The 23,615-nt window shown below is 38.5% G+C and overlaps 1 protein-coding gene across 1 annotated transcript in view; it reads right to left on the reverse strand.

Annotated features, from left to right (window-relative positions):
• Nucleotides 1–399: 399 nt before the first annotated feature.
• The window catches only part of LOC149076106 (dopamine D2-like receptor), a 187,189-nt gene continuing 163,973 nt past the window's right edge, over nt 400–23,615 (reverse strand). The window contains exons 4-5 of the mRNA XM_089243634.1: nt 3,698–4,635; nt 400–2,132 (exon numbers count right to left, since the gene is read on the reverse strand). Of these exons, the coding sequence (XP_089099760.1) occupies nt 1,891–2,132; nt 3,698–4,635 (1,180 nt within the window). The 3' untranslated portion in view covers nt 400–1,890. The remainder of the gene's footprint in view (nt 2,133–3,697; nt 4,636–23,615) is intronic.

The following is a 23,615-nucleotide window of genomic DNA, read 5'->3' on the forward strand; positions in this document are numbered from 1 at the left end:
TACTTGAATTTATCGCCTTTATCTGTGATTATGCATAACATCCTAGTGTAATTGGGGAATTTGATAAATATGAAAAAAAAATCCAAATGATTTTAGTATGTGTGATGAATATACTCGGATCCCGATGTAATGATAAATTTTACGATCGTACCCCGATACAATTATGCAATTCATTTATGAGTTATCATATAGTACGGTTTGTCATATTTACCAACGAGGTGGAGCTTGGATATTATGCAATAATCGTCGGTAAAAGTGATAATTTTCTGAGTATTTATTAAATTTACCAACCATGCTTGGGTATTACGTATAATCACAGGTAAAAAGTGATTAAATAAGGAAAACTTACCAAAAATGCTCGACGATTGTGCAAATAGGGTGTAAAGGGTGTATAATTTTCAACATGGTTTTTCTTAACAATGGCATTTCACTCCTCATATATATGCTCCAAGTGCGAAGAAAGCCAACCCATTTCTGCTGGTTATCAATGAAAATGAGCAACGGTGTCTTTGTTTCAACAATGACTTTCAGAAAATGTATTTTTGGTTGCCATGATTCCTAAACAAAGCGTTTTTGAAAACAGCTTAGAACTACGTATTTTTAATAGACAACATGGTTTTTTTTTTGGCTTCAAAAAATGTTTATATTGTTTCCCAAAAACACATTTTTTTAAGATTAGCTTCCAAGATGGTACATAAGTTTAGGCTATATATCCTTAGAGTTATTGTGTATCTGGTTTTATATCATATTTTATCAAAGAGAAAGTCTGGGTACATTTTCTAATAAAAATAAATTTCTATCGGTAAAAAAATTGCACAAATGTGGATACAAACGGGGGGAAAAAAATCTTTGATAAACACAACCGAACTCGATTTGTTTTCTTATGCAGTAGACGCCGCTTATTAAAATCATGGATGATGCTCTCGTTCAGGAATTTTTGTCACTTTCACTTAGTTTGAAACAAACCAATATCATAACATGAGAAAAATTATCTTACAGTTATCAGGACTCCGGTTTATGTTATCATTTTTGCTTTGCACAACGTTTTTTTTTCTTTATGCATATTTCGAAGATAAGGTTGAAACAGACTCATTTTTCCCTATAATTTATCGTCATCAATCTGCTAGATTACTAGGAGGTCAGAAGGCTCCGTTATTGTTAAAGATTTCCGTAATCACTTCGCAATGTCCTAATGGCCGTAATATGTGTTCGTGCAGCGTTTAAGGAAAAAAATAGTCCCTTCCTAACACGTGCACGCACATTCTGGCTGTACCAATTCATTAGAAATTCCGTACAGGAATGTGTATGAGGTGCATGTACGGTTAAAAAAGTAGTAGTACTACTTTCTGAATGAAAAAAACAAACAAAATTGGTACGATTTAATATTTTGAAATCTGTTATCTTGGAAGGAAAAACGGAGTTGTGTGTTCCGTTTCTATTCTCTCGTCCTAATCAACTAAACGAGACATTGTCATCGTACATACAATCAGAATTTTTTTCGATATTGCTAACAATCGGTTATTAGAAACCCCGATTCCCAATGTGATCACATTAAGCGGCGTGCACTGTATAACGCATTTCGTGGTATCGCGTCAGCGGTTAAAAAAATTTAAAAAATGCTTGAAAATAAATAAATATACAATATCCAACATGCGTCACAGAGCAAATATATTTGTATACAACGATCAATATGCATATATTTACTCACAAGTATGTATATAATTTCAGATGAGATTCAACATCGTATAATATAATTTTACTTCACATTTTCTTGAAAAAGTGAGTTTTTTTTCATTTATAACATCCCCTAAATGATGTAATACATATATTTTCAGATAAATTCGATATCAACGGTTTTAACACTTTCCGGAACAAAAACAAACAATATTTTTACGTATTCCTCCTTGAGCAACATAACCAGAATTCTTCGAGAAGTTTCTTGAAAGCTTTTCTGAATTCCATATTGAATATAGTGTATATGACGGGGTTGACGCAGCTGTTCACGTATCCTAACCACGTAGTCAGTAGGAATGCTGACATGCCGGGCCTCCAGCGATCGTTCTCCAGTTTGATGCAGATCGCGTCGAGTATGTTGCAGGTGAAGAACGGAACCCAACATGCCAGAAACATACCTGTAAGTAGACGCAAATATAAGAAGATAACTTGGTCAGAGCGATTCGCAAATTTATTTTTACAAGTTAACCAGAAAATATTTTGCTGTTTTTGATCTTCAGAGACCGAAAGGTTTACGGCAAATGTCACGTTGGGAATGCCGTAGAATATATGAATGATAAAATGTGTTTGAATGTCCAAAGGGCACACCGTGTTATCCACCGTAATCAGTGGATTGATTCAACAAATTTTCACCTTTGCTATTTTGTAGACCAATGATTTTTAAACTAGGGCCACGTGGCTTTCTTACGCGGCATTGGTATGCTCTAAGGGACCACGGGTGAAAATGGAGAAAAAATAGGGATCCCTGGCAGGTGATTAGCCCTTTGACGGCTGAAGATGACCCAGATAGGAAGTATGGGTATGCTTTCCGTGGGGAGCACGCAGACCTACAACACGATACTGACATAACATGGAAATTCAAGCATTTCCATTTTTACTTCAGAAAATGGAAAACAGATGGCAGCACGAACACGAAACAAGCTCAACTCGACAACATAAATACGTTAGGGCAACACATACACCCAGAACACACATTCCGGCATGTGTCGATTCGTTAGAAATAGTAGAAGAATGTGTAGGAGGTTCATGTACGGTTAAGTAGTAGTACCTAAAACTTGCGACAAAACCAGTTTGGGAAGAAATATCTGAGCCAGTTTGGCCCAAAATAATGCTTCTTTTGACTTTTTCAGGCCATAGTGGCAGATATACTGCTACAAACTCCAAACATTTTGCGCTGCTCTCAGAATGCAGTTTAGTAACTACACGAAGAACATTTTAGGCGCCAATTCCAACTTTTAAGTCGCCATGGTGACTTGGTGAATTGGATGTGTCCTACCCTGTGGTCATTTTCGTGTTAATGCATAAGCCCACCCGTGAGCCTCAAGTGCGGATGGGGTGCAAAGGATGATGCAAAGGATAATGAGACCTCGTCCAGATTTTCGACATTCAGCATGTGAATTGATGAGGAAGCGTTTCTAGTCGTATGGGGGGGGGGGCTCAGAAAAATCTTTTTCCCCGGAGGGGACGTTTATGTTCTTAAGAGAGCCCTTCCATGAGGTTTCAAGTTTTTTAACCAATCCGTAATTGCGCCGACTCGCACAATCCGAAACCAGCTATGTTCGTACCCTAAGGCTTTTTTTGCCACCAGCGCATGAAGCTACAGATTTGTCAGTCGAAATTTTCTGGATGTCGATGGGAAAGTTTGAGGACTGACCGTATGTGTAATTTGTGGTGTACCTTTTTGTTTCTGACTATCAAAAACAGCACGACCTGTGGAAAAGTGATGCTGTCATCATTCTCTGGAAAGGGTTTAGACCAATGATTCCCAACGTGGACGTTAATGCCTCTTTGAGGGCGATGGAATGTTCCAGGGGGCGGTAGAAGCTACGGGTACAACGTAGGATCCTATGGGTTAGATTGCGTTGGGGGCGGGGGATGGGAGAAAAAAATTTCTTAAGAAGGGGACGATGGGGGACAAAAAAGGTTGGGAAACTGTGGTTTAGGCAGAAAAGTCAGTACGTACCCAGAACGATTGCCAGAGTCTTAGTGGCTTTCCTTTCTTTCTTAGCCGAAGCCTTCTCCCTCTTCTTGCGCGTGCTCTTCTGCCTCCTACCGAGGTTAAACCGTCGCTTCTTCTTGGGCATCGAATTTTCTTTCGAATTCTGGACTCTGCTGATCGGTTTCGTGATGCCGTTCCTTTTCTCGACAGCGGTGCAGGATTTCGATGCCACCTGGTGCAAGCGGGTTGTCGTTTCCGTCTTTTTGTGAGTCTCCGTCGTGTTTGGCACGAAGAATTGAGTCTCTTCGACGTTGGATGTCCCGTACCCTGAATCCGTGTTACCATTGACTGGTATTTCGATACGTATCGTGTCGGTCAAAATGGCGCTTGCGAATAGTGCCGATGCCGAAGAATTCACGGTCTGTTTGTCTTGAGTGCTGGCGTCATCGTGCCTTGCGTTGCTGTTCGTGGCATCGTCTCCACCGGTATCGTCTTCGTCGTCGTCGTCTTCGGGTTGGCTACCACTCCCAGTGTTCGTCGTCAAGGCGTCCGCTTCGACGACAACAGTCAGGTGCGATCCAGTGTCTGCTGCTGGTTTGGTTAAGCTCTTTATGTCTTTGTTCCTGGGGTCTGCCATTTTACCCGCGCTCGAAAACTTCGAGACGTCCGCCGCTCTCTTGTGGGACTTTTTAGCTCTTTCGTGGATAGCTTTGAATATTCTGTAGTATAGGACTATCATTACCAAACACGGTATGTAGAACGAACTCAGTGAGGAATATATTATGAAGTCCGAGTTGTAGAATACGCAGAGCTGCGGTATCCTTTCAGGAGATGTGTTCAGCCCTAATACGATTGGTGATCCGATCGCTGCAGAAACGACCCACACTACCGCGATCGTGAGGAATACTCGCTTGTTGTTCCTGTGTTTTGAATATTTTATCGGCTGAGTGACAGCAATAAACCTGATGGAAAGAATAGAAACAAATAATACTGATATTTAATATTGGTTAGATTCAGAAATTTAAAAATTAGAAACAGAAAATATTTCAATTTCATTCTTATGGTTTAGATAAAGAACGTTTTCCTGATGTTTCACGCATATATTTTTACTATAAAAAATAAAAACTAACTGAATGTCATACATTATTATTTTTACGAATGAGACGAAGGTTTTATGTATATCCATATTTTTGCGGGGTTTCCGTCTTACGTATTTCTTATAGGGTGAATTTGCACCTCTCGACCTAGCCCGAAGATTATACGGTACATTTCTTCCAAAACCAAGACGCTGCAACTCTGACGGCATGGTTCTGACGTAAAAAACGGAATGGAATACACCGAGTTAATAGTCAGCAAAGGGTCGACTCGAGATGTCTTGCAAAAATCTTATTTCCGCAAAGATACTGATCAAGATTCAGATTATAGCCCATGGGATAAACTTGCGGATACCTGATAGCGCCTCACACTTCACAATTTGAATTCCTGGACGGCAAGTTTACTAGAGACCACTTTTGTCGATTTGCTCTAGAGAGATGCGTTTCCACGTTGAAGTAACGAATAATTGGTCCTCCGTTTTTCTACACAACTGAATATGCAGAGGAACACCTAGATGTTGTCACGTGGTTCACGGCTTCAGACAGCCTGACCTACCATACAGCTAATTCCGCCACTGCAATACTGATGAAAATATTTTGGTGACGGAACTATCTCCAATACAAGCAGGATACCAAGATGCTTCAGATCTCATCACTCCAGACTTTTTTCTTTGGACATATTCAAAACAGACTGCATACTGAAGCAATCAGGTAGGTCCGACCAAGGCCGTGCTCTGTCGCCCTGTGACATGTAAGCAGTAGGGATAATCAAATTTTCTAATCGATTGCAAAAGCAATTCTCACATTCTAAAAGCAATATTTGAAGACCTGATAATGAACATCACCTTTGCTGTTCGGCGTGCGGATACCAGAATGTTTCATCAGGTTGCGGGGTGATACGTGTGGGCAAAATGTGGAATATCATTTCAAAACACTTATAGTTTCCAAGGTTTCTATTTGCGATTTACACATAATGGTACATGAATGTTTATTCTCGTGGTGCTTTCTCAGTGAATGTAATTTTAAGTCGAATACATTGTATGTGATAACTAATAATATTGCATTTAATTCTCTATATTTAGTTTTACTTTTGAATTTTATATGGCTATATCAAGTCATTGAATTCATATTCAATTAAATACTAATAAATCGCACTATACGAAAAAAATGTAAACAAAAGGCTTCTTGAAATATAAAAATATACTTCGCATATAAAACTTCTTCATACATATATATATATTCTTCCACATACAACCTTATCTTGACTATACCACTTAGTTCCCACTTCCGATGACAGCCGTGGTCATTAATCACATCGGAGCCATCGAGTCTTTCATGCTTAAGATAGATTATTTTTCGTCCATTTTTCTATTCTCCGCACCATGTGAAAAAAAATCTCATCCATAACCCCCTTACACTTTCTCATTTTTGACAAATTCTATCGCAATTTTTACTGCGATGTCCTAGTTTTTCTTGCGCGAACAATCCTTAAATGTATTTGTTCTGATTTTTTATCCAGCTAAGTAACTATTTCGCATCATATCTTATCGTTTTCGACGACCATCACGAGACATATTGAATTATAGAAGGATGTTTCATTAATTGCCGTCGAAGCAACAACCTATTCGACATTTTTTTTTCTATAACCCGATATGTCTCTGCAATTTGGACTCGCAGGAATCAAATCTCACGAATGTTACTGAAATTAATGTGAGTGGAGAGAAATAACCATCGTGATTATAAATGATCAAACACTTCCAATGATTTAACGCATGAATTCCGTGATTGATATCGGATAGGCAAAGTGTCATGTCGAGTGAGTATCAATGTTGCCTCGAAGAAAGATGACAATGCCACATCAAATGCTTATAAGCCATCTTATTTGGAAAGAGACAGTGAAGTTATGACCATGACGATGAATCGGTTGATGCAGAGCGCCGTACCTACGAGGGACTACATGTCCTTTACCTTGAGTAATCACTATTGGCGTGATCATTATCGGTAGAACATTGGTAATTGAATCAAGTTATGGATATATACACATAAAATAGCAAAACGAATGATATTCTCCCATAGTGATACACGAGTTTAGTTCTACACTTAGATCGGAGGAAGCTGTCGATTATGGTAGTATCCTATAGCAGTGGTTCTCAACCTTTGTAAACCCGCGGCCCAGTTCCATTTATTTTTGTAAGCGGAAGGCCCGGCGGTTGAGAAACACTGTCCTATAGGATTATGCATTCACACAGTATAAATAGTAGAAAAAGATAATTTTAGTAAAATTAATTTAAATAAAGATAAAAGATAAAACAGTATTCTCTTCCCGGGTTTACTGTTTTCATAGTTGAGGAAGAAAAAGCACGAAAACGTGCATAAAATCGAAAAAAAAAAGTATTTTTCTTGGAAAAATATATGTCATTTTATAAAGGGCTTGATTGTTTCCACTGTGCCCGTGGATCAGTGAAACTTAAAAGAAAAAAAACCGCGGGAAGAGATGGTAAAAATTCTGGAGAAAACTGGCAAGTATAAAATTCTGGCTTCTTTCACCAAAAATGAAATTGTATTAGCCTCTCTTTACTAATACTCCGAGTTGTATTTGTATGCCTCAAATGATGTAGTTATTTCGGTGAGGTTATACCTTCCACTCTCTGCTCACCAACTCTGGTCATATCACCGTACGGCAATTTACTACTGATCGGAAATCTTTCTTTTTTCTATACAGAGAAAGTCGTGTTTTAATTCCATTCCCATTTTTTGGACGGAGGGAATCCTCGGTGCTTTTCTCCTGAACCGCAAACCTGGCCCTCGCCTTCATGGTGGTTGCCAAGTATTTTGCCACTTCACCACTCGCGTCCAGGTGAGTGCACAGTACCAGGTGATATATTGTACACATTTTTACAAAATTAAATTCCCGAAATGAAATGAAAATACTACTGTAAAAATACGCGCCGAGTAGATAAAATGGTAAACCATTAGCATAACTAATGCAAATGTCTTGTTTTGTTTTCCTTTTTTTTTTCAAATGAAAGAAACCCTTGCGGCAAGAATATCATAAAAAGTATGTCTGATCGTTGCTAGCCTTTTATAAAAACCCTTTGTCGTGCTTTCATGCTCACCGCACGTGTTTCGTTTTATATTTTCAAATATCAATAAATAATGAACTGGTAAGATGCGGGTGGATTGACGGATGTAGTATATGGTACTTTTGTACCTTCGCTCAAGAGCCCTTGTGGGCGTTAAATCTTTCAAGAGATACTTTTGTGATTTTCGCAAGGAATATTAACGTGAGCATACCGTCTGGTTTGACCTTAATATAAACTTTGACACGTATTTATGTATTAATAAATGCTATAGAAATCAACGCTGTGTGCTTCATTATATCGCCCCCCCCCCTCATGGCAGAAGCACGAATGTGCAGTCCTTGGATAAAAAAAGAACGCTGGGGAACGATAGTAGTATGTGCAGGCCTCTGGCGCCTGGCGCCTGCCACGCCCCCCGATGGTCGTGTTGTTCGTCGAGGTGTGTTTTTGGGTGTCACGTGACCTAGGTGGCGCTACGTGTCGATGACGTCATCTTTCAAGATGGCGTCCTGATGATCGTGTTGTTCGACGATGGGTTGTCACGTGATGATGACGTCATCTTTCAAGATGGCGTCCTGAATATCGTGTTGTTCGACGATGGGTTGTCACGTGATGATGACGTCATCTTTCAAGATGGCGTCCTGATGATCGTGTTGTTCGACGACGGGTCGTCACGTGACCCAGAGGGCGCTACTCATTCAAGACATCAGATCACGTCGGAACTTTTTGTCACGTTATTGAAGATTCTTGCGATCACGTGACCCTTCTTGGATGGACTTGTGTCCGAGATTATTTTTTCTAGGTTATTGCCGAGGTACCGCAGGATGATTCTCCATGTCGCGACTAGATGGCAGCACTATTTTAATTGATTTTAATCATTTATTTTTTTTTTGTAATGTAAAAGTGTTAGGTGGTCCAGTGGTTCGAACCTGGTTCCTCACGACGACAATCCACAGCGTTGACCACTGGACCACCCGACACATGCCAGTACGATCCTTAATTAGCTATAGTACTTATCTACACAATTGACCCATCCTTATACAAGAAATAGTAGATTGTTATCGTTAATTTGGCATTGGGTTGTGGTCACGTGATCGAAGTAAATATTTATCTGTTACCATGGTTACCCGACATGCTGGTTGGTCACGTGACGCTGTTATCATTGACGTCCCCCCACTCCTGAACATGCAGAAACATGTCGGGACGTGATTCCTATGGTGTCGTCTTTGGATTCAATGGGATCGGGTGAAGATCCTTATACATGGTCTTTGATGGTTTGAATGTGCGTGCTGCGTTTTTATTGGCTCCTGGGCGGACCAATCACGTTCACTCATTTGGTTGGCGTCAGGGTAATTAGCAGTTACGTATTTTTGACATTGACCAATCAAATGAAAGATCGTCCAGTCGAGCCACACGGTCGGGTCAAATATCTCACCTTTGCTACCCCTGGAGCACTTTTCATTTTTCCCGTTCTAGCGTCAAGATATCTGGAGAGAAAAGGATGGATTCTTCGGTAAATATATGTTTGTTTTCAGCATGCGGAAGAGCATTACATCCCAGGTTGGTTCACCTAGCTGCCGTCCATTGACCTGTTCTGATTGCAGGCTTTGGGGGTGCAGTCAGTGAAGTTTCCTGGTTGCCAAGTTCCCTAATGTTGAAGGGGCAGGTGGTGTAATGACGCTCAAATCAGTTTGCACCGAGATTTGAACACTCTTTCTCGCGGGGCTTTCCCACATGCACTGGGATGGATACGCTGGCCTCGCAAGGGTCACGCATTCTTTCCAGAACTATGCATGATGCCCGTTGTCCTTAATTTGCGAATCCTTCTAAAGGATATCGCCCCTCCATCCCCGTTTAGGTAGCGACCCCTCTCGGTACTCTTTAAAGAGTACTTGTTTTCTCCTGCTAGGTAGGTTATCAGGGTCTCTTAAAGGCCTCGTGTAGGTTTTGAAGGCTCACCAGTGTGTGTATGTGTTTGTTCAACCATATTCGTTGTGGGATGTAGTTGTTTCATTTTTCCCTCTTGATAGTTAATCCTAAGCTAGCGGTAATTCTCGGATTTTAATGAAATCTATCGTAATTAAGTAAACTTTCTTACAGCATTGATTTTCCGATGTTTTGTACATGTTCTTTTACCCCATTTTTTAGGAAACGTCGTTCTTGTCAGAAGACAAGTATCGCTCCGAAGGAAGTGAAGAGCAAACGTTCCGCAACAATCCGTTGCCTGATGGTGTTGATTGGGAAAATGTTTTGAACGTGAGTCATTTGTCTGCTTAAACTGGCGTTCAATAGTAAAGCACTATATAGATCGTGACTGGATTACGGTTTAGGAATGTATGCATTTGTGATATTGTCTTCAGCTGTCTTTTCTTTTTTGAAACTATGATATTAATAGGTTTTTTCTTTCCTAGCATCATGTTGCAAAAGATTCTCATGATCTCAATTCTGAAGAGATTTTTGAAAGGTATCCTCTGCCGACTAATATTTCGTTGTCCCAGTTTGAGCAGGTAGGTAGGTTAGGGCGTAATGTAAATACGAACCATATTAAGCTTATTCATGTCAATATTTATTTTCGCAAACCTATTTTTTTAATTCTGTTTGCTTATTGACAGGAAGCTATTGATTTTGGGAATGATTTCCACATTGACGATGTATCATTCACTTTCGTCGAGAACCCTTTGCCAAAGAACGTACCGTGGACTCAGATAGAAAACGAAGTAAGTAGATTTTACTAATAGTACAAATAAACTTTTGATTTTCTGTTTGTGCGAGGGGGGAGAAAAAAAAAAAAAAAATCCTGATATTTATTTTTGTCCTCTTCCCGTTAGCATGTATACGACTTTGAGGAGCAAAGAGGTGCTGGTGATGCACAAAATGAACAACCCTTCAGTATTACTACACGAATTGGACGTCATAATAGGCGGTTGAATGCTTTGGAAACTGTCCATGATGTAAGGGTCAACCCAGAAGCCATACCTGGCCCTTCAAATGGAAGAAATTTCCTTGGATCAGTACGCAGCGTATTGAGAAACCTATTCAACACTATAATTGAGCGGTCAACAGCTGGTCTTCGAGAAAATGATTACATCAGGTAAAAATCTCTTCTAGGTGTTATGGCATATTTAGAAAAAAGACTTCACTTATTTTCATTACTACATTTTAGTAATTTATTCACTGTATTTATTTACAGAATCTGCATGCGAAACTATTGACGTTTTTTGTTATGTTTGCCGTAAAGACTGCATCCATGATACACAGTCCTTCTCTACTGGTATCCTTTTATGTTGAGCTAATTAATTAGTTAATTTGGAATTGGAATAGAACTTAATTAATTCCATAATTTTTCTCATCAGATTCTGCGTCTACAGTGATTTCTTAGATAAGCCTATCTCTACAAATTTGAGAACAGTAAGGGAGATGAGCGTTGAATATCTGCTATCCGTCATCCTGAAAGTGTTACAAGTATGTTGCTTTTTTATTTCATTCTTGGTTTCCCCCCCCCCCCTTTATTTCAAGCTTGTATTCATTTTTTCTTGTTTCTTTCATTCGTAGAGCAAGGACAAAATCCCTTTGGATGACCGCACCTTGAGAATAGAGGTAATCACGGTTCGCCTGTCCGATGGAGGAGGCAAAAGAAAACTTGTGAATATTTCAGTGGACCGGTTAAAGAAGAGTTCTATAGTTTGCATTCCCATGGATGATTCAAACCTATGTTGCGCTCGGGCCGTAGTAGTTGGGATGGCATATATAGAACAAAATCCTCAGCTAAAGACCATCAGAGATGGTAGAAAAAGCATGCAGATAAAACTTGCTGAAGAACTACATGCAAACGCCGGTGTTCCACTTGGACCTTGTGGACCAGCACAGCTCAGAGCCTTCGAGGATCACCTCGATGTCCAAATCTATGTGGTCTCAGCAGAGCATAGAAACAAAGTAAGTAATTTTTTGAATAACGCTTTATTTTATTTTTATTTTGCAAAATTACATTATAATATGGTAATTATTATATTTTTTCTTTAAGGTTACATATAAAGGACTGAAGAAAACGAAAAAGATTTTCTTATATTTACATGATGGACATTACGATTTAATTCGAAAAATGAATGCCTTCCATTGCTCTAATCATTATTGCGCTGACTGCGATGTGAAATACGATCATGTTGAAGCACACAAGTGCAAAACAAGGTGCAATACATGTTTTGATAGTTGTGATCCTGGCACCCAATTGTTTTGCAAAGACTGCAATAGACTATGCCGTTCTGAAGACTGTTTCAACCGTCACAAGGCAAGTGGAAGCAAAAGCATTTCTTATTGTGACAAATTTTATCAGTGTCCCCACTGTCGAAAATTTCAAGAAAGGAAAAAAAGACCATCGCATCTACATCGTTGCGGAGAAATGTATTGCCAAAACTGCAATAATTTCTATGAAGAAAAACATTTTTGTTACTTAAAGAGAGTCGCTGCAAAGTCTCCGGTTGAAAAAATGATGTTTTTCGACTTCGAAACGGATCAGAGCACTGGAACCCACATCGTAAACTTTTGTGTTGCTATGTACGCTGACGGAACTGAACGTGCATTCAAGGGATATGATGCCTGCGACCAATTCTGCAAATATTTGTTCAGCCCTCAGCATAAAGGCTTCGTGGCGTTAGCTCACAATATGAAAGGTTTTGATGGACAGTTCATTTTAGGTTATTTGCTCAACCAAGGCCTGAAGCCAAAAGTTATCCCCAGCGGCTCTAAGATCATGGCTTTAGAGTTGGAATCGCTCTCGATAAAAATTATAGACTCGTTCAACTTTTTGCCTATGTCGTTAGGAAAGCTACCAAAGACTTTCGGCTTTGAGGGAATTGTCGCCAAGGGTTTTTTTCCTCACTTATTTAATAGGCCTGAAAATCAAAATTATGTTGATTCGTTGCCAGACATGAAGTTTTTCAGTCCAGAGTCTATGCACGCGGAGATGCGGAAAATTTTTTTCATCTGGTACGATGAGAGAAAACAAGATGTATTCGACTTTCAGGAAGAGATATATAAATATTGTAGGTGAGTAATTATTTTCGAAATTCCCCCCCCCCTTATTCTTTTTTTGGTCTTATGGGTTAGAACCTATTTCTAAATTTTATTTTTATCTATTTTTTTTTATTCTACAGATCAGATGTAGACGTTTTACGACAATGCAGTCTGAAATTCCGATCTGAATTCATAGCAGCTACCAAGGTAGACCCGTTTGCGTACACGACTATTGCTAGCGCGTGCATGGCTACATATAGATCCAGTTTTATCCCACAAGATACTATAGCCATGGTACCTCAATATGGATATGTGAGCAGCGTCAATCACAGTGTTTCTAGTATTCAGTGGCTGGATTATCTCGCTGCCAAAGAAGGGATAAATATTCAGCATGCACGGAACGGCACAGGTGAAAGAAAAGTATGCGGTTTCCATGTGGACGGATTCTGTGAAGAGACAAAGACCGTATATCAGTTCAAAGGTAAGACTATCTCTCGCTAGATTTGTTTCCTATACTGATTTGAAGATTTTTTGATAAAAAATAATAGCATTTTTCATATGATAATTTATTATTATTTTTTTTCGTATTAGGATGTTTTTGGCATGGATGCCCTGCTTGTCACAATTTATCGGACAGAAACCCTGTTAATGGTCAATACATGTGGGAGCTATTTCAAAAAACTGAAGAGATTGAGAAAAAGCTCAGAAACGCCAGTTACGGACTGATATCGATATGGGAACATGAATTTTCCCATATGAAGAAGACCAATAGTGATCTCCAATCATTCCTGCTTGGACACGACGTCATCCCAAGGTTGAAACCGAGAAGCTCTTTCTTCGGGGGACGCACCAACGCTATCAAGCTGTTTGCTGAAGGCGTAATAAAATACGTTGACTTTACCAGTTTATATCCGTGGGTGAACAAGTACTGTCGGTAAGCTAGTTTTTTTTTTTTTTTTTTTTTTTCAAATGATTATCTCTCTCTCTCAGTCCCATATTTTTTAATTTCTCTTTTAAATCAGCATTTTTAGTTTGACCTTATTGCACTAAGCTTGTCTGTATATTTATTTCTAGATATCCTGTCAAACATCCAAAAATCATCACTGAGAATTTCAAAACCATCGATGAATATTTTGGAGTTATTCTATGCACAGTGCTTCCACCTCGAGGTTTGTATCTGCCAGTGCTCCCGTATAGAGCCAATGGGAAGCTCACTTTTCCTCTATGCCGAACATGTGTCGAGATACAAGCGAAAGACATATGTGAGCACGATGACAGTCAAAGATCTTTAACCGGCTCATGGATATCAGAAGAGATCAAAAAAGCCGTCGAAAAGGGATATACAATTCTGAAGATCCATGAAGTGAGTATATGTTTTGTTTTATTAATATTTCAGTCTATTAATGTAGAAATTTCTCATTTTACTTAATCTACTTTATAACAATTATAGGTTTACCATTTTGAAGAAACTCAGGTGGGACTTTTTTCCCAGTACGTGGATACGTTCCTCAAATTAAAGCAAGAAGCAAGTGGTTGGCCTGCAGAATGCGAAACTGAAGAACAGAAGAAAGCTTACGTAGACTTATACAGAGAACAAGAAGGAATAATATTAGACAGTAGAAACATTGAGTTCAATCCGGGAAGAAGGACAGTGGCAAAACTATGCTTAAATAGGTGATTGCTTAATTCACTGAGCTTTGCTTTATTCCATAGATTGGTTGTCTATGTTTTGTTAATTCACATTTTTCTCTCTTCGCAGTTTTTGGGGTCGTTGGGGTATGGCGGAAAATAAGGTCCATATTACTTATATTAATGAACTAGAAGAATTCAACAAGATGATAACAGATAGTAAAATTGAGGTAAGAAAACCTAAGGTATTTATCTACATTTAACATTATAACAAGTTTGTTCTCTTTATATACAGAAATATTCTTAGTTTCAATTACTTAAATTTCAGGTGAAAGATTTGTATTTACCATCTGAAACAGTTGCAGCTGTACATTGGGTATTCCGAGAAGATTTTGTTGCCCAGTCGGATAAAACAAATGTGTTTCTGGCAGCATTTACCACTGCACATGCGAGATTAAAACTGTATTCTGAAATCGAAAAACTTGACAAAGCAGTATTGTACTTCGACACAGACAGGTGAGATGTAATTACATATGTTTTTCGTATTTAACTTTCTCTTAACTAAAGTTTTTACTTTAGTCTCAGTATATTCTTTGCTAATTCATGTATTTGTAATCCGTTTTTTTTTTGTTTTTTGTTTTTTCAGCATCATATACCAAAGTGACGGAACGAATGACGTCAAACTTGGAAGCTTTCTGGGTGAATTCACAGATGAACTAAATGGCAGTTACATCAAAACGTTTGTATCTGGTAAGTCATTATTTTTCTGTATTTATGCTCCCTTTAACTAATATTCTGTATTTTCTTGCAAGCATGTCTATTTTTTATAAATTTACATGCACTTTTTTTTTTTCAGGAGGGCCAAAAAACTATGCATATATGTTGAACGATATGACAACAAGATGTAAGATCCGGGGATTTACCCTCAATTATCGTAACTCGGCGTTGCTCAACTTTGACAGCGTGAAGGAGCTTGTGGTTCAGATGGACTTTACGACAAAGGTAACAACATGTGATCCTGCAAAAATTACCAGGGATGCAAAAAAGAGAAAAGTAATTAACAAGCTGGAAAACAAACAATATGGTCTTGTTTATGACAAACGTGTCATAAGAGACGATTTTACAACGATACCTTTTGGATATTAATGATATATCTGAACAAGAAGAAGAATGAGACAAGCGAGATTTCACTCTCGTGCACGATGCTGGACAAGGCCCTTCTCAGGGCCTAAAAAATATTGCAGAAAGGTGCAGCCTAATCGCATTCCTGACTTTCGAGCTCTTTTAAGAGCTCAAAAAAGAATCAGAAACTTTTATTTTTCAATAAAGAGAAAATATTTTAGTGCATATATATATATATATATATGTATTTTCTCCCTCACAGGTTAAAGACCTTTAAAGCAGATTACAGATGTGGATAACTATCATTTGACATGGACGTATTGAAGCTTCAACATCCTTTCACATCTGTTTGTTCTGGCCCTACCTCTTGTGGCAAAACTAGGTTTGTATCTAGGTTACTAACTGAACAGATGATAGAACCTTTTCCTACCGAAATAGTGTGGTTTTATGGGGTCTATCAGTCATTTTACGAAGAAATTCCTGGAGTTCTGTTTGTTGAGGGATTACCTGATAATTACAGCTCCTACATCGGTCAGAGAACATTGTTTATTATTGATGACTTAATGTCAGAATTGGGTGGAGACAAACGGTTAACAAATCTTTTCACGCGAGGGAGTCATCATAAAAACCTGTCGGTAGTGTTCATAGTTCAGAACTTTTTCCATAAGGGAAGCGAGATGAGAGAAGTTTCCCTAAACGCCCATTATTTGATTTTATTTAAAAACCCAAGAGATCGTAGTCAAATACAACATTTAGCGAGGCAGATGTACCCAGGTAAAAGCAAGTTTTTTCAAGAAGTTTTCGATGACGCAACCAAGCATGCGTATGGATACTTGTTAGTGGATTTAAAACCGGTTACGGAGGAGGGGCTTAGGTTAAAAACCGGTATTTTCCAAGGTGACTACGTCTACCAGCCCAGATAAGTCAGATAGCCACCAGCGATCATGGGGAGTGTAATAATTGACTTCGAAGGATTCCAGTCTGAGACGGAGGGATATATAGTGAAAGAACTTGCTTTTTTTTCGGTAGATTCTGGAAGCTACGGCGTTTACACTTTTCAACCCCCGTTCGAATGGGCAAAATTAACAATGAAAGAGAAATGTTCTGCTGTATGGGTGATGGCCAATCTCCATAACATGTCTTGGTCCGGTGGTGACTTTCCTTACGAAAGTCTCGTAGACATACTTAACTTCTTATCTCGTTCTCACTCCAAGATGTATTGCAAGGGACTCGAGAAATGTAAGTTTATAACTTACATTTGTGGTATGGAGTGTAACGACCTTCATGAATTTCCACGAGTTTCTGTCTTACCACCTACCCTTGTGAAGTGCTTCAAACACCGAGCGAATTTTGACCACTGCGCTCTCAACAAAGTTGTGAAATTCGGTATGTATAGCAGGCAACTGATAAATTTTTCCCATTTGTGATCCTGATGTCTCGATACGCGCATCATCACCTTGAACTCCTGCGACAGATATCTCAAGCCAAACCTAAAAAACGCCTCGACTTGATCAAAAAAAGTCAAAACAGTGTTATCAAAGCCTTGTGCGAGGTCTGTTTGAACTTACTCAAAGGAAATATTCCTGTAACCAAATCTCGGAAAGTGAAACTCAGCAAGTACAGAAAAAGTTTAAGAAATTTAGCCGCCAAGAAGGTACCTTTGTATAAGAAGAGACGCATATTGGTTCAGAAAGGAAACGGTTTTTTAAGCCTGTTATTACCCGCTGCGATTTCCGTCATCTCCACTTTAGTAAATGGAACACGCTAAAAAGTACGTCATTGTTGCGGCAGACCGACATCTCAATGCCGTCGAAGAACAACTCGGACTGTTGGACAAAGATATTAATTCCATTCTAAAGAAAAAAGTTCTTGATGACGGTGAGAAAGCAAAACAATATCTGCAAGTATTGCAAAAATATCTCAAAATTGCTGACTTATCATCCAAAGAACTTCAAGGTGACGTCAAAATCGACGAGACCGAAGAATCCGATGGAAAGGAGTATGAAAATGCTATAATCAAATCGACAGCTATCAAGAAAAAAGAGACGGCTAAGCAACTGGTTGAAAAGATGAAGCAGAACAACAAATTAGTTTTTTGGAATGAAAAGGGTGAACTCGTATATAAAGGTGAAGAAATACCTGGAAGCGATATTGTTCATCTATTCAAAGAATCTCTGAAGAAAAGAAAACGTGTAACGAAAAATAATCTTGTAAACCGATTGAAGAAAAAGAATGTAGCAGTTGGAAAAAAAATATTTGATAAAGCTATGAAAGAAATGAAAAACCCTGCGTGGTTAAGTCTGTAATTTAATAACAGAAACAAAAAATAAATATTATCAAAATGAAAAAATTGTCTTTTCTGAATTATTTTAAACAGTAATTTTTATACACAATAAACGACAAAAACAAAAAATCCATTTTATTTATTTTTATTTATTAAAAACCATTCTTACACCATAATTCTTCTTGAAATATTGATACAAAGCAAAGTCACAACCATTCATTTTTAGAAAATTTACAATAGCTTCCATGGACTTTCCTTCGCTGCGCTTGATTACGAAATACATAGAATACTGTCCACATACATTCGAAGTTAACGATTGTAGAGGTGTTTTATTCCACACAACTTTTGGAAACCTCTCAACAAATGAAACGATGTCTTTTCCGTAAGTCTCTGGAAATTGTCCGTACGAGTCGAAAAACTCCACTATCTTCTTATCAGGTAAATGAATAGCCATCCAGTGTGTCCCAGGCTTGGTGTGATCATCGCTGTTGACCACGAAGGATGCAGGATAATGAATATTTCTGGGTATCGTATCGCAAGAGAATACTCCAATAAAATAGGGAGATTCTTTCTTTAGAACTTTCTCAATCTGGGAGGCATACATATTCAACTGCTGAAATCGAACAATATGTTGCGAGTCTGGTTTATCTCTATCACGTTATCAAACTCTAAGTACACAATGATGGAGATTGGGTGAGGTAGCGGTGCTTTAAACTTGGTCTCTAGTCGTAGATTTCCGTGTTTGATCAGATTGAAATGATCACCGTGGCATAAATCGGCTGATAAGTCATATACGAAAAGAGAATAACCATTCGGATAGTCCTCTCTAGTTATATCAATACCTTCGTCTTTGCAGGCTTTTTCAGTACCGAGAAACAAGCTGTGATAGGCACGTACGTATTGATTCTGTTCAAATTGTGGTTCCAGGGGCTTGAAGGGTACTGGCTCACCATCTATGTACACTGCTATATAGTTCAGGTCATAATGCTTGAACTCGAAAGGCGATTTATTGTATGAGCCAGAAAATGCATCATTATCGACTAAACCAACGACAACTCTCTTTGGTAACTGACCCACTACTATACTATCCTGAACCCAGGACATATTTCCTTGATGAAGCGAGTAAACTTTACATACAATGCGATCTATTGGATATTTTGCGGCTGTGTGAGATAATGCTTTAGCATGACCAAGAAGGACACCAGGCGAGACTTTCACTTTCCTTATCTGTATAGACACGTGGTCTAACACGACTTTGTAATTGGCATTCGACGTTGGAGATACGAGGCAGAATTCGGGCTTGCTTCTAATCAGTTTGATCTTCAGAGAAACTAGATTCAATAGCAGTCGTCCTTGGCAGAAAATATCTCCATGGATAGATCCGATCATGTCGACTGTCTTACTTCCATTTATAAATTCTGCCCTCTCGGCTAGTCCTACATTTCCGTCCTTTGCTTCGGGATCAACAATATCCATTTTTCCGGCAGTATCTTTATAATACATTTCGGTAGTAAGATGACTTGTCTTGCTATCATTACCGTGATTTAAAAGTGTCTCAATTATTGAACGATAAGCGTAGGTATTGTTTGATGACGACACGAGGCGATCATTCAGTGAAACATCAACCTGCGAAAACATGGAGTGTAAAAATAGGTTTACGGGTCCTACTTTGTCTTCTTTCGTCAAAAATTTCCCATCCCCTTTCACCACTTTGGCCTTGACGTATAACAGGGTTTGTGTAAGATCCAAATATTCTTCTCCACTGCCAGAAATGTAAAATTCTATGGGTCCACCATCTGATACATTTGCTATCGGGTGATAAGTAACCCATTTGCCACCTTCTATTACGGTTTGCGTGCCAGGTAAAGAAAATAAGTTCAGTTCGGATTTCACAAGTTCCGGTGAATCTTTGAGTCGGTAAGTCATCATGAATCGAATATGTCACGTGTATTCAGTTTGGGCTTCTTTGCGAAAATGACGCGCCTAACCTTTCGACGTTTCCTTTTATGGCCTTCACCGAACATTGCCTTTGTCTTGTTTACTGCTTTTTCAGCGAGAATCTTTCCAGCTTCCTTGAGACGACGCTTGGCAGCAACTTTAACTTTATCTCCTTTGATTACGTCACCAACAATGTCAGCCCCAGATCTTAGTACTTGTTTACCAACAGTTTTGGCTCCTTGTTTCAAAAATGGCAACGCTACTCTGAATAAACTCCCGAATATGTTGCCTAATCCATTTCCTCGCTGCAAAGTGACGCCAGAGTAGTACGGTAAGCCTCTGCCTGCTTGTTGCAAGTAATATTGTTCGAACGTTTTTGTACAGCAGTAATAAGGAACTTTCATCTTCACAGTTTCGTACCTCACTTTATAATGATCTTGAACTTGTACATTTATCAGTTTTATAGTATTTGTCTAATGCGAAAATGCAATACTGCTATGGCTTTACCCCTGTTGAAAGGTATGCGTTTACCAGAACTTGATCTTATCTCCATTTCGATGGTTTGAAATACTCGTCGGGAAAGAGGAAAGTAGTGTGGTCGGTCATAGTATGCGCTGACTATTTCGTTGTCTCTTCCTTTCACTCTAACTACGCGTAAGAGGGGTGCTTGAACGTCACCCACCACTTGAGGCTCTATTATATCGGTGTAAATGTACAAGACAGGATAAAATACATTTGTGTCTGCTACGAAAGGACTCTCTGTGGTTTCTTTTAGAAGTGTGGGCTCAAAACCTAATAGTTCAGCAATACCAGTGTTCAACAGTAATCTTGCCCCATCGTTCAAGATAACTTTTACTTTCTTGGAACTGTCGTTGTACTGGAATGTAATTCTGTTTTTGAAGGATTCAATTTCAATGAATTTTATTAGATCGGGTACCGTTTCATAATTCCCAGCTGGAATATGTCGTCCTTGGAGTTCACCATCACCCAAGTCAAATCCTATAAGATTGGAACCTTCCGTCACGTTGTACCAGCAATGAGGATAAATTATTTCAGATAACCCACATTCCCAATCTCCAGACAAATGAATCGGTTTTGGCAGTTGGGTAATGTAATGAGATATCGTGTTACCTGGGTAGTACGCAGCTGAACTATCGCTAGGAAGTGTTAAGAAGAAAGACATTTTCCTAATGAGACATTTTGACAGCGCTCTCAGCTTTTTATATCCTTTTCAAATCTCGGACCCAGGCGTTGAATTTATTGGGGTAACCTTTGAATTTCACAAAGTATTCGATTTTGCCTTTAAGTTTCCGCTTTTTCAAGATCTTCTCAACCTGGTAATATTCACTAGGTTTCACTTTTTGCAGCTCATGCTCGTAGAAAGTTCCTTTAATAGGTTGTCCATCAGCATCATCAATCTTGTAAACAGGGGGATCTCTGCCTATTCGTTGTTTTACGGTAAATATTTCGCGAGTCCAGTTATGTTCATAACCCTTTTCAAAAATCATCTTTGATCGACTTATGCGAACAGTGTCACCAATGGTAAACTTGAATTTTATATTTTTCTCTCCTAAAATGTCTTTGTATAATTCTTGCCATACCTGAGACTGATTTTCTTCCGTCACCATGCTAGGTTTCATTTTGATACTACGATGCCATGTGTTATTATAACTCTTGATCAACTGATCCAAAACATCAATGTATCTGTGAGTATTTTTGAACGTAAAATATTTGAACATTTTCTGTTTCAATGTTCTGTTGAACCTTTCCACTACAGAAGCTTTTGTCTCGCTCTCACTCGTGAAATGATTTATTTTCATTGATTTCAAATACCTTTGTAGTATCCTGTTTTGGAATTCCGTTCCTTTGTCAGTCTGCAAGTTCTGACAAATTCTATCTTTGAATATTTTTTTAAATGCTCTAGTTACCACTTCTCCAGTTTTATCTTTCAAAGGGATAGCCCAAGCGTATTTAGATAGAATGTCAATGCAAGTAAGAATATACTTATAGCCACTATTTTGTTTACTCAATGATTGCATATCAGCTAAATCTGCTTGAAACTGTTCGTTCATGCCACCTACGATAACACGATTCCTGCGAAAATTTTTTCGCGCTGGTTTATGTAACGTATACGCTTCATTACCTTTTAGAAAATTTTTAACTTCTTTTTCTGTAATATTATAACCTTTGTCTTTCAAATTTTTGTAAAACGAATTTATTCCTCCAAAACTTCCTGGTTCTGCCGGATTCGTGTAGTTATCCATTTGTTATACACAGTTTCTATCCAAATCTTTTCAAACTCTAAAACTCTGTACTTAAATCTCGCAGCATCCTCTGCCCAAAATCCGCGTCTGCAATAATTTTCAACTTCGAAAACAATTGCCGTACCTGAAAAAGAAATCGACTTGCACTTTGCATGATCCATAGATACAATGAAAGCAAACTTTAGATACCATGAAATAAATACAGAATAGTCACGTACCACATCAATAAGATTTTATTTAACGAGTTCAGTTACATCGCAACCAACCTGCGTCTGGCTTCAGTAATGACTTTTAAAAAATTTACAGACTTTAAAAAATCGCGGCTTACAAGTGTATGTATTCTGGGTTTCTTGGCAAAACAGACTGCATTAGTTAAAGCGGACTCGAGTTCATCGATAAAATCATACATTCTAATACTACCAATGGCAGAAACGAAATCCTCAAGGGAATTGTGGTCGTTGGTCTTTAAGCAATAGCTTACCACTTTGAGTTCACCTTTTTTTTCTAGGAGCGTACAGAATGCATCGTGCACACAGTCCATCATTTGTTTATTTTCTTCCGCCGTTGGTTCCCTCGGGTTAGTGAAAGTTATGTACTCCTCGTAGCAGGAGACCAAGTCTTGATTGTTGAGATTGTGACCTAGTTTACTCAATCTGATTTCGTTCAACTTGTCGATGAGTATGTCCCATTGATTGCGAGTCAACAAGATTGAAGTCTGAGTGGTTACATCCTGGAAAGATCGCGTTTTCTTGATCTCCACAGTTCTTTCTTTGGGGTGTACCGTGGCTTTGATTTCATCAGAAATCGTGATGTCTTCCGGGGAAGTACCATAGTCCCAACCATAGACGATTTTATATGATACGGCTATGAGGCGGTCGAATGCAGATTCATTCATCGCAACTCCTTCTTTTGTAGGGTACCATGTCGTTTTGAAGAAATTGTATTTCCTCAGATGCACTAAGACCAAACCTTTGAATGAGGACACTTGAGCAAGCACTTGACCGCCCAACATGTAAGAGTTTTCAGGAAGGTTTTCAATCTGGAGCAATTTTTCTGCATCCTGTAATAAAAAAAAAAAAAAAAAATCATGTTAGAACATGCAGACAATCGAAGATCATAGTTGTTAAGTAGTGGGAATTACTTATTCTGTATAGCTAACCAGCAGATTTTCCTTTGACATTCTGGGGCCACGGTAATTAATTAGGAGCTCGTAGCAGTGACCTAATCTCCATAAATATTTATATATTTTTTTTCTTTTTAGCCCTGAGAAGGGCTTTTTTTTTAATATTTTTTTTTCATTACTTTTTTTTTTTTTAATATTTTTTTTCCATTACTTTTTTTTTTTAATATTTTTTTTTCATTACTTTTTTTTTTTTATATTTTTTTTTTCATTATTTTTTTATTTTTATTTTCATCGTGTAGAATCTTCATCATCACCATCATAGGATGAAAAATCGGTATCCGTGATAGTGATAGTCGATTCTGTGTCAGGCCATGGTTGCGTGGTGGTATCACTCAAAC

The sequence above is a fragment of the Pholcus phalangioides genome, unplaced genomic scaffold (assembly GCF_987345545.1).
Source record: "Pholcus phalangioides strain wild (caught in Gottingen) unplaced genomic scaffold, Ppha-v1.0 ptg000015l_1, whole genome shotgun sequence".
Lineage (NCBI taxonomy): Eukaryota > Metazoa > Arthropoda > Arachnida > Araneae > Pholcidae > Pholcus > Pholcus phalangioides.